Source organism: Peromyscus eremicus, chromosome 1 (assembly GCF_949786415.1).
Source record: "Peromyscus eremicus chromosome 1, PerEre_H2_v1, whole genome shotgun sequence".
Lineage (NCBI taxonomy): Eukaryota > Metazoa > Chordata > Mammalia > Rodentia > Cricetidae > Peromyscus > Peromyscus eremicus.
In genome coordinates, this window is record NC_081416.1 from 109,916,970 (window position 1) to 109,929,170 (window position 12,201).

Genomic DNA, 12,201 nt, shown 5'->3' on the forward strand with positions numbered 1-12,201 from the left:
AATGAATCATTAAGAAAAAAAAATTATAGTTGGTTAACCCGCCATGTTTTAGATAAAATGAAACATGACTTATTTCCCTTTATTATAGAGAGGTTTTCTTTATTATTTTCACTATTATTACTGTTATTTAGTCCTTAAGGATTGAATGCAGGGCCTCATGCATGGTAAATATTCTACTACTGAGTTACACAATACCCCTCTTGTTGTAGTACTGAAGATTCAACCTAGGGACTCACACAAACCACAGTCCCCAGCCCCATTACTGTTGTAATTAAAGCCCTATCTGTGGAATTTATCAGCATAGGCTTTAGTTAACAGGAAAATTAATTTAGGGGAATGATTTTATTTCTGTTAGTTCTATATGCACTAGAAGTTACAACCACTTAATTATTCATTTTATATTTACACTTTTGCTTATTAGGATTAAAATACTATTACATGGCTGCTCACATAAATTATTTTCATTTTTCCTTTGAATTTCAGAAGTCTCTACCATCTGGGGGAATGTTTCAGAATTTGTGGAAAAGCAGCTAACTATGCATAAGGTAGGTTTTTTTTTCTTTTCTTTTCTTTTCCTTTCCTTTCTTTTCTTTTCTTTTTTGCCAAATGTTGTTTATTGAAGGAGGGAAGAGGTCTTAAATACAGACTTACAGCATAATGGGAGAACCCCAGAGGGCAGAAGTTTGCTACCGATGTTTTACAACCTTGCATCTAAGCTGTTAACGCCCATTATGCAGGATACACAGACAAGGAACTTCTCTTAAGCATTCAGGAGGGTGGAACCTGGCAGGGAATTAGCATAGGGAGGATATCAAGGTCAAGGTCAACAAGCAAGGCAACAGTTACCCAAAACAGGGGCCAGGGCCCTACAGGTCCCCCTTTTACTAGAAAATGAGCTTCTGACTTAGGTTGTGTGGGATGTCAGCAGGTCACCTTACCTGTCATGGAGATGCTTGCCTAGGCCACATAGGCGCTTTGAATACTCATTATCATACAGGCTCAATCATGTGTGAGCTGCAGAGTTAACTGCTACCAAAGATCTCAAAGTGGCGCTGGGCTTGTAATCTGTGTGTTCGACACAGAAAAGACCAACAGAAGTCCTAACCCACCCATAGCCAGTAGGCTAAAGGCAATTGAGCCATTCCCTTCCTTAATGAGCCTTATTGCAAATTGGAGTCCTTTTAAGATGGTATCCCAAAAGCAAATGGATTTTGAGTTTATAAATTTATAATTTTCAAAGCCAATTGAAATGTATATAACTATTGAATTAAATTTATCATGCCCAATAGAATGAAAGATTAATTAACTGTTGTAGCTACTTTTGCTGCCAGGGTCTCCACTGTGCTAGCTGTAGTAAGCAATTATGAAATGTTAATCCCAGAAACAGTAGCAGCGGTGGCCGCCTCTGCTATAACAGCAACAACAGCAGCAGCAATGTCAAATTCTCTTCTGGAGCGTGTGGACATCCACTGGCATGGATACAACTCCAGGAACACGAACCACCAAGGCCCATTTTTCTTGATCCCAGCACGACTTAAGCTGGTAGCTCTGCAAAAGAACAACTAAGAACCATAAAGAAAAAAACAGGCAGCTCACAAGGAGCATAACCAATTGTCTCATAATGGCTACATTCAGGCTCATAAATTTTAAGGTATCTTCAAAGGGGGCTAAATGAATTTCAGGAGGCTAATAAATGTCGCACAGAGCCACTCCTGAAAAGTAGGTACTACACCAGCGTGAAGAGGATTGTGAAAATGAAAAGGCTTAGCTGGCATGCTACTGTTAACAAAGGGAGGTCAGTGACCTTGAGGGTTATTCTTATTCTCTAAGGTGTCTGGTTGACACGTTCTTAAACATACTTGAAAAAGCAGTTATCATACATTGCCTTCTGTAGAATCCAACCACATGGCTATAGTTCCTAGGCTTACGTTAATGCTTGCCAAGGCTGGCCATATTGGGCTCTCAATTCCCATTGGCATCAGAAGGGGAGAGTTTTTCACGAAGGCCCAATAAGTCTCTGCCATGTTGGGCTTCAGCAGCAGCCACAGGGTGCACATAGAACTCAGGAATCCAAAGAGGAACCTACGTAAGGTAGATTTTACACTCCAGTTTCAACACAATAATTCGAGAGCTATTTCTTTTGCAGACTTGCAGACTTCTGCTGGGGATAGTGCAGTAGATTTAGAGCCATTCTGTTTTGTTGTCTATCCTTTGTGATTTTGTTTGTTGATACATGTAGAACTTGTGGCAAGCTGGATATTATCTTTAGACAACATATTTGTAAATCTCTTTTAATGATACAGAGAACACAGTGTTGTTCCATCTGGGTTTGTGTAAAGAAACTATTTGTGGTCTGACAGTTCCTGGCATGAATATGGAAAGGGAGAAATTTCTTGTTCTGCCATTTTGCTGGAAATAAATTTTAATTGGAATCTATAAATACAGAAACTAAATTCAGCTAGTGCAAAATAAGAAACTGCCTGTGGTTGGACTATTTCTTCAGGTCAAGTCTTGGGTTTAAATGCTGTAGAACTAGGTAGGGATTTTGGAAGGAGCCTGGAGGCAGTTAGGAGGTTGTGGAACTTTTATACCTTACTCACATGTCCTAATGATGACAGTCCATGACTGAATGAACCCTTCAAACTTATTTTGTCTGGTTTGGGAATTTGAATTACTAATCATTAACTAAAATTGGCAAAGTATTTGTAAAGCTTCATATTTTTCTTGTCATTTTCTTGAAAACTCAACAGGCTTAATGATATTGGTCTTTCATATTTGTATGTGATCATGGATTCAGGCCATGATGTGTTCTTCCCTTTACATGAAGCACGCATCTCCTGGCCACCACACATTCTAGTTGGCTCCCTTCATGCCCTGGCTTTTTTTTTCTGTTCCTATAGATTTGAGTTTGTTACCACTGGTGTATAATATCTTAGGGTATCACATGTCATATCACAGACCAAATTTGAGGTCAAGAGGTATTTGTGTTTACTCAATGGCCAAGGTTACATTGTAGGAGATTCCTGGATGCTGGTTTGTCAGATTCCATTTCATCTCATCTACTTATCCCATTTCGTTAGTTAACACACAAGCACTGGGCTTCATTGTGATCTTTTCTTACATACATGATTGGGCTTGCTCATATTCAGCCCTCTCCCACTAGTGAGCTGTCTGACTTTAAATGGGGAACATAAAATCTGAGAGAAGAAGAAAACAAAGATTTCATTAAACGGGAAATGATTGAACTTCTGCCACATAATTTAGGACAAGGATAATGTTTGATATGAATTTTTAGAAGCTACGGTACTTATAAACATTTTCATAGAAATATTACATCAAAAAGCACTCACAGAGACTACTGAATGTTAAGTCAGTAAGCTTAAATTAAATCTTCACTTTCTTTTTGCTGATTGGATGGTTATGAAACTTTACCCTTTAATGGAACTATGTGTGCTCTTCTCTTTTGTCTTCTTTTTCCCTTTCAGGGAGTTCAGATTTCAGGACTCGGAACTTTCACCTTCACCAGGCAGAAGCTTGAGGTGGGAAACAACAAGTTTATTCTAGTGCAGAGGCCAGTGTTTATCATGGCGGAGAAGTTAGTGCAGAGCCATGGACTCAAACAGAACAAAGTCTTCTCTCCTGGTAAATCATTTTAACAGATGAGACGTTTTTCCCCCCAGAAATGTACTGGCCTGTGGAGACAAATGGAAAAGGCAAAGCTTGGTCAGTGCTGCATTAGTTTATGGTTTGAGAGACTCAGGTTTCACATGGTACTTTTGGCAGAAGGAGGAGCCAGGGTGGAGAAGTTAAAGTCTTCCTGAAGTTCATTCTGTTTACTTTTTAAATATTTATTTTAGTGTGTGTGGGGTGTGTGTGTGTGTGTGTGTGTGTGTGTGTGTGTGTGTGCGTGCGCATGTGGAGATCAGAGGACAACCTGTGGGAGTCAGTTCTCTCCTTCTGCCTTGTAGGTCCTGGGCATTGAACTCAGGTCCTCAGGCTTGGCACCATGTGCCCTTACTCGATGAGTCATCCTGTCAGCCCCTGGAGTCCATTTTAGACACTAGTAACACAGGAAGACCGAGCTCTTTTAAAAGTCATGCTACAGAGTTCTACAGCCTTATACTCATGTTTAGGTCCTAAGAAACTATCAGTGACTATAAAGAAGAGAAACCTAAATTAGAGTCTCTGGGTAATGAGAAAATGTATACATGTCTATCATATGTATAATCTAAATTATTAAAAGTTAAAATTTAATAGTGCTGCACTTAATATATATTAACTTACAGGTTCTTTTTTTTCATGCCCTACTTCCTTTCTTTCCCCCCTTTCCTTTCTGTTCTCTCCTTCCACAAATGTTTATCGAGGGCCAACTCTATAGGTTCTAGAGCTACAGTGGTAAACAAAACCAACATAACCCGTGTTGTATTTGCACACTTATGTCTACCCTCAGTGTGTGGGCTTCACCATACTGGAGGGGCTGGTTATCCACAGTTGAGGGCTTAGCTGCCAAGCTCTGTGTTCCTTATTGTCTCCAGTGGCATCACATTCAGCTGTGGTTAAAGAGAAATGGTGTGCCCTTGGTGGCCGAGGTGAAAAGCCTTAACTTTCCTTTAAGTTAACTCTCCAGAAAATTGGTTTTCAGGGTAACTCTCTACGAAAAGGAGAAAGCAAGCCAACTGTTCAGGCACAGTGGCTCACTCTGTAATCTCAGCACTAGCAAGCCTGAGGCAGGAGGATTGCTACAAATTTGAGGCCAGCAAGCTCCAAGCTGGTTGGACCTACAGAGTGAGACTATGTCTCAAAAAACAAAACTGCCTAACAAGCAATCAAAACATATTCTGGGAAAACAAAAACCAAGACTAGAATATAATTTACATTGTATATATTCAATGTGGTGGGTTTGAAAACATTTCAGCCATTCACCTAAAATTGTATGTTTCATCAAACAGTATGAAAGGAAATGGAAACAAAGTGGGTTTCTTTTGAAAAATATGTTTGCAGCCAGGTGGTAGTGGCCCATGCCTTTAATCTCAGCACTTGGGAGGCAGAGCCAGGCAGATCTTTGTGAGTTTGAGGCCAGCCTGGTCTACAGAGTAAGATCCAGGAAAGGCACAAAGCTACACAGAGAAACCCTGTCTCGAAAAACCTAAAAAAAAAAAAAAAAAAAAAAAAAAAAATTGCTTTAGAATTAAGAGTTTATTCTTCCACTTGGATCTTGTATCCTAATCTTAAAAAGTAGTTTAGATCTACAACTCGTTTTTTTACAGAGTGTAGAAATTTCAGAATTAAGTAGTCCAAGAGAACAACCCTGTCTACATCTTAGATTTAGAGTTAAAAATTATTCGTTATTAACTAACTACGTAATCAAACACTATAGAGTGGTTTTCAATAATTAGTAAGAGATGGCTCTTTCTTAGAAACTCTCAGGATTTAGGGCTGCAAGAGCAGCCTTGGTCAGAACTGGACCAAATGTGATGCAGGTCTGCAGGAGATTATACCTGTCTCCATCTGGGGGAGGTTTTTGCCGGCAGAGAAGCCATGAGATCATATCTCAGCAAGTGTATGAACAACTCAAGGCTAGGAGACAGAGTCAACCCTGTTACAAACATCCTGGCCCTTCTGTGTAGCCAGAACTGCCTGTGGCAAATTGGAGGGGCGTAATTATGATAAAAAATGGTAGGAAAAGATTACTGGTGTGATAAGGGTGTTAGGATTCATCTTATGGGCACTGGGAACTACTGACAGGCTTGAAGTGGTGCACCTTTGGTACTGGTTAGTCTTTAGCTTAAGAGGAGCACTTCAGATTACAGCAAGTTGGTGAAATAAGTCAAAAGCTCAAGCGGAGGCAGAAACGGAGAGGAAGGAATAGGATACAGTTCAGGTGAGAACCGATGGGACCAGGTAAGAACGGGGGAGTTACTTAGAGTAACTCAGATTTCTTGTGAGAGAAGAGCGAATGCTCATGGTGATGGGTAATGTAGCAAGCTCGTCTTGAGACACATTGAATCTGGCATTCTTCTAGGTATATGTAGACAGAGGTGATCCCAGAGCTTAGAAGAGACGTGGAAAACACAGATCTAGCTTTGAATAAGACTCTCTAGAAGAGGATATGAAGAAGCAGGTGAGGCTAGAGTGGAAAAACAAACTCTTCCAAATCAATACACATGAAAATCAAAACAACTCCGCAAGCCCCTCAGCATAATAAGGAGTAAAAAACCAAAGTCAGGCCGGGCGGTGGTGGCGCACGCCTTTAATCCCAGCACTCGGGAGGCAGAGGCAGGCGGATCTCTTTGAGTTCAAGGCCAGCCTGGTCTACAGAGCGAGATCCAGGAAAGGCGCAAAGCTACACAGAGAAACCTTGTCTCGAAAAAACCAAAAAAAAAAAACAAAAAAAAAAACAACCAAAGTCAGCAACTAGACCAAGAGGAATTGGAGAAGCAAGGGTGGTGTTGCAGATATAAGGGAAAAGAGGGCTGAGCAATAGGTCCCCTGAAAGAGGAGATTTGCAAGTATCCACTGGCTCATATACCATGAGAGAAAGTGTCTTTTCTGGCATAAGTGGACTGGAAGACTGGCTGTGGAAATGCAATGGGCTATGGGAAAGCAAGAAATCTGACTTTCTATTTTAAGAAGCATGCATTAAAAAGAAGCAGAGGGAGGTGTTAAGAAACCATTGTTCGGGCTGGAGAGATGGCTCAGTGGTTAAGAGCACCGACTGCTCTTCTAGAGGTCCTGAGTTCAATTCTCAGCAACCACATGGTGGCTCACAACCACTTGTAATGAGATCTGGTGCCCTCTTCTGGCCTGCAGGGACATATGCAGGCAGAATACTGTATACATAATAAATCTTAAAAAAAAAAAAAAAAAAGAAAGAAAGAAACCATTGTTCACTGTGCAGGAGACTGGGCTGATACAGTGTAGGTCACAGCCGGTAGAGTGGCTAATTCTTATCACTCAGCAGTAGTGGGCAGTTGAAAGAATAATTTGTGCTAAGTGAATGCTTGGAGCATGCCTCTCTGCATCTTGCTCCTCCACCAGTGGACCTTGTTATGGCCATTCTTTGTCATGGTCATCTCTGCCATCTTTGCTTTTTACTTGTTTCTAACCTGTGGGCCTTGCACAGCTCCTACATCAGTTCTAGGTAAATAGATCCCCGCTTCCTTCAAGCTACACACAATCGTGTTCCTTTGCCCTATCGTTTGCGAGCTCTTTGGAAAGAAAGGCTTTCTGCATCTCGTCTAGCTGGGTACTTTTGTATAAGACTTAGTTTCAGGAAAGATAAGGTGGCTATCTTTTCAAACATTTAATATTTACAAATATTTGTAATTACCTAAAGATGCCACGGCAGCCAGAAGACATTCATAAATACAGATGCGGAGTGTTATGGAAGAAGAGGGATCTGAAAACCTCAGAAAACAATGAATAGAAACAACTTTTCACTGCTCTCCTCCTAGAAAGCCAAACCCTTGTTTAGACTATTGAAATGGCCAGTTATTTTTATCATGAGCCAATTACACTATACTTTTAGGTGACATTGAACTGACTATCATATATATATATATATATATATATATATATATATATATATGAATATACCAGTTATATTCATTATCTGAAATAATATTACAAGTATAAGGGGAAAATGGACAATTCTATTTTTTAATATTAATCAGGTAATTAATTAAAAGTGTTCACAATATGTCTTTATTATGTGTCTTTAGTATAATCTCCTCCCAACCCTGTCTTTTTCTCCTCCAGGTGATATACCAGTTGTCCCACTTAACTTTGTCATGATATCTCTGGAGGGCCCATTTAACAGGGATACAATAGAAGGATGCGTGAAGGAGACATTGCTTTTTTTATCACGATCCATATCTGTCAAACAAAACGTGGAGTTCACATTCAAAGGAATCGGGGTCCTTTCCATCAGAGACAGCAAAGTGAAGATGAGATTTTCTAAGGACTTCCTTTGTACGATGGATGGAAGCGGTACCTTGACTAAAGCCCTTGCAAATGTAAATTGTTTTCTTCCAATCTTCCCTGGTTTTGTTTCTATGACTGTGATAAAAGAGCCCGATGAACAGCAACTGAAAAGGGTTTGTTAACTCACACTTCCATGTTACAGTCCATCAGGGTAGGGATGTCATGGTGGCAGGAACTTAAAACAGCTAATTACGCCACATCCACAGTCTGCACTCTGGGGCAGTCCAGGTGCCAAATCTAGGGAATGATACTGTCCACTGTCAGTCTGCATCTTTTCACATCGATGAAGGCAATTGAGATGGTCTTCTACAGACATGTCCACAGGCCAGCCTGAACCAGATAGTCAGTCCCTCATGGAGACTGTCTTCCTAGGAATTCTAGATCGGATCAAGTTGACAATTAAAATTAGCCATCATACAACCTCTCTTTCAATCTGTGGTTCTGAATCAAATGTGGCTGCACTTTCATTAAGAAAATCTATTGGGGCAGGACAGGCATGGTGGTACATGCCTTTAACCTCAGTACTTGAGAGGTAGAGGCAGGCAGATCTCCATGAGTTTGAGGCAAACCCAGTCTACATAGTGAGTTCCAGGACAGCCAGGGTATGTAAAGAGACCCTGTCTCAATGCCCCACCCCCACCCCCAAATACCAAACAAATAAAAGAAAAGCTTCTGTTGACATATTTTAAGTGACAGTTTTCTCAAGTGTGTGGAAATGTGTGGCTATAGGCAGCCAGTTCCTTGACAAGTAAGACAAAGAACTTCAAACCACGTTTCAAATCAGTGCTACCTACCCAAGGAATGGAAAAAGCAATAGAAACTCACAATTCTGGACATTTTATAGTACCTTATTGCTGAAAAAACTCTCCTGCATGCATTATTTCATTTCAATCTCAAAATACCACAAAAACAGCACTATAGGATCATCACTGATTCCCATGCAGAATGTAGAGGGTCCTAGTGGTCATATTGTGAAGCCCAGGTCAACACAGCCAGCACAGGAATTCAAGCCCAGAGTTCCCCAGCGCTCAGTTTTTGAAGCTTGTACTATCTCATCTTAAGAAAGTTTACAATAAAATCTAATTCAAGCCATGCAAACATACTTTTAAGCTTTTTGTCCTTTCACTTTATTTCTTATGTGTATGGTGTTTTGCTGGCATGCTGTCTGTGCACATGTGTGTAGTGTCCATGGAAGCCAGAAGAGGGCACCAGATACCCGAGAATGCAGTTACAGTTGTGAGCTGCTGTGTGGGTGCTGGGACTCAAACCAAGGTCCTCTGGAAGAACAGCCAGTGCTTTTAACTGCTGAGCCATCTCTCCAGCTTCATACTTTGTAGCTTTTAGTTTGTAGTGTCTTAAAATACATTTCATATCTGTCACCACCATTGTTAACCATTAAGTAGCTGGCATGATGATGTTCATGCTAAGAGATGGCAGAGTTTAAAGAGGCAAAGAAATAGTTAATCAGTAGCATTTATTCAGGGTTTAATGGCTTTATATGCACATCTGGGTGCTAATAAAAATGACAGGAATTAATTGAATCGTCACAAAATCCCAAAAACAAAAGTTTGATTTTTTTTTTTAAACAATGAAAAGACTATGAAAACTGTCTGTCCATTTCTCTCTTCATGGACCTCTGCTGTGGGTATTGAGAAGATGGGGCCATGTATAAGGAGGTCCCTTGGAGTTTTCCACATAATCTTATTTTATACAGGTTTACTAAGGGGGGATGCTGACCCACTGTGTGGAAAATAGAAACTGAGAACACAGGGCAGGATCTGCAAATTTACAAGAAGGGCCCAAGTGGCTGCCTGGCTTCTTCCTAACTTTGGAGGACTCTGCTGAATTTTAAACACTGTTTAAAGAGGAGCTGATGTTCTATCGGTCCACTGAACTCTAAAGTGTAACTGTTCTGTGTCCCTTGCCCCGGTGGACAGAGGCACCATGTACACGGGGTGTTACGGAGCTGAGAAGTCAGGCTGTAGTGCAGCTGGCTTGACATGAATTTAGCCCTGGACCTCTGGGTTAATCACACCCCTTAGCATCTCATTCACTCCGTAAACACTGTGAAGTGTGGTGGGAAGTGCTAGTTTGACCGGCAGATGTCCTATAACTTAAACCTGAGTGTGGTCCTGAAAATAGTCCTCTTGGGAACTTCATGTGCATAGTTTGGTGATAAAAAACAAAACAAAACAAAACAAAAAAAAACAAAACAAAAAAACAAAGACAAAACACCTTTTGGGAATTTTCTTAAATTTTTTTAAAATTTATTTTTATTTTATGTGTGTTGGTGTTTGCTTCCATATATGTCTGAGGGTGCCAGATCTCCTGGAACTGGAGTTATAGGCAGTTGTGAGCTGCCATGTTGGTGCTGGGAATTGAATCCAGATTCTCTGGAAGAGCAGCCCATACTCCTAACCTCTGAGCCATTTCTCCAGCCCCTTTGGAATTTTCTTTAAAGCCTTTTGCAGGCTATAGAATTTATTCAGAAATAATTATATATTAATCCACGATAATAATGTGGTTATTATATAAGGTGATAACCACAATAGCTCTTGGCTGCATGCTCTGTACACATTTCCATAGCATGTCTTATTAAAATCCTGCAAGACAGCTCCAATTGTTATCCCTACAAAGCCAGTGCCTGGGGACACACAGCAGCTAGCAGTGTGCAGGGGACACAAGCCCACTTGACTTCAGAGACCTCTGAACTGCCTAACATTCGAGTCCTGTGGGTCAAGAGGGGAATCTGAGCTGTGTTCGTTGTCTGAGCGTTTCTGGATGTTTGCTCACTTTCCAAAGATGTGTAGAAGAAGCTTCAACTCCTAGGGCAATTTTCAAAACGAGGAGATGGTTTGAGAAAAGGCAGCGTTTGTGGAACTGCTGTTCAGCGTCCCATGTGAACTTTGGTGAAGGAGGTCACACTCTACTGGACTTTAAGCGCTGAACAAATAGAAACAGCACAGTGGTAGCATTGCCTTGGAGGCAGCCTGTGTGTCTTGGTCTGTTCTGGGTCACAGCTCAGGTGCAATCTCTGTCTCTATCCTCCAGCGGCCTGGCACCATGGACTCAGTGCTGTCTAGCAGAGATGGCTTTGGAAAGCGTCCCAACAGCGCACTGGCCTTTCCAAGGTGAGTGCCCTGGGGGTTAATCCAGGCACCGGTTCTCTTTGCTTATTACGTAGTATTTGTTTTCCAAACTAATTTTCCAGCTTCTCTCCCCTTTTCTGCCTCCTTCTCTGTTTCTCTCACTCCTTTCTTTCCTCACCCCCCCTCTCTCTCCCATCTCTGTATAGGCACCAAGCAAGAGTTTATTGTGGTGGTATTTTACTTGTACTGAAATGTGATTTTAATTGTATGTTAATAAATAAAGTTGCCTGGGGGTCAGAGTTTTAGAACCATAGCAAGTGCGTGGCGGTGGTGGCGCACGCCTTTAAGGACCTGGAGGGCGATACATACAGGCAGTGACAAGGCAGTCATGTGTTTAGGTTTACAACCAATGAGAAGGCAGAACAGCTAGACTATAAAAAGACATACACACAGGAAGTAGGCCCCCTTTTTCGAAGAGCTCTCTTGGCTGAAGCAGGATAGCTGAAGCAGGAAGGGTAAGGCTCTTGGTTCTGACCTCTTGGCTTTCTTCTCTGAATCGGCTCTGTGTTTCTTATTTAATAAGACAGTTGGTTACATCTACAGTTTATTGCATATATTTTCTATGGTTAAATTTTAGAAAAATGACCTCTTCCCAATGATTCTGACTCTACATACCACTCATCTTGGTTCCTGCAATATTTGTAATACTCTTGCCGCTAGATTTCCTCTATTTTTTTCCTACTTCCTCCATCCTAGCTTCTTTTTCTTCCAGCTCCTAGCACACCTCCTATCTAAGCTTTGACTATTAGGACTGTAGACAAATTTCTGAACAGTCTTATTAAATAAGAAACACAGAGCCAAATACAGGGGTGCAAGCTGTAGAGATCAGAGTGATACCCACCAACTAACCTTAGCTCACCACACCACCATCACTTCCCAACAGAACCTCTTCCTGTTTAACCTGTGCCTTTATTGCCTTACTGTTCTGCCTTCTCATTGGCTCTTAACCCAGGCACCTCACTTCCTCATCACTGCCTGTCTATACAGACCTCCAGGTCTCTATGGTTGGCACTAAGATTAAAGGCATGTGTCACCATGCTTGGCTGTGTCCTTGAACACACAGAGACTC

At 41.2% G+C, this 12,201-nt stretch overlaps 1 protein-coding gene across 1 annotated transcript in view; it reads left to right on the forward strand.

The window, feature by feature from the left end:
- The window catches only part of Ccdc81 (coiled-coil domain containing 81), a 37,777-nt gene that overhangs the window by 3,846 nt on the left and 21,730 nt on the right, over positions 1-12,201 (forward strand). Inside the window, exons 2-5 of the mRNA XM_059271672.1 lie at positions 484-545; positions 3,486-3,642; positions 7,759-8,015; positions 11,035-11,114. Coding sequence (XP_059127655.1) covers positions 484-545; positions 3,486-3,642; positions 7,759-8,015; positions 11,035-11,114 — 556 coding nt within the window. The remainder of the gene's footprint in view (positions 1-483; positions 546-3,485; positions 3,643-7,758; positions 8,016-11,034; positions 11,115-12,201) is intronic.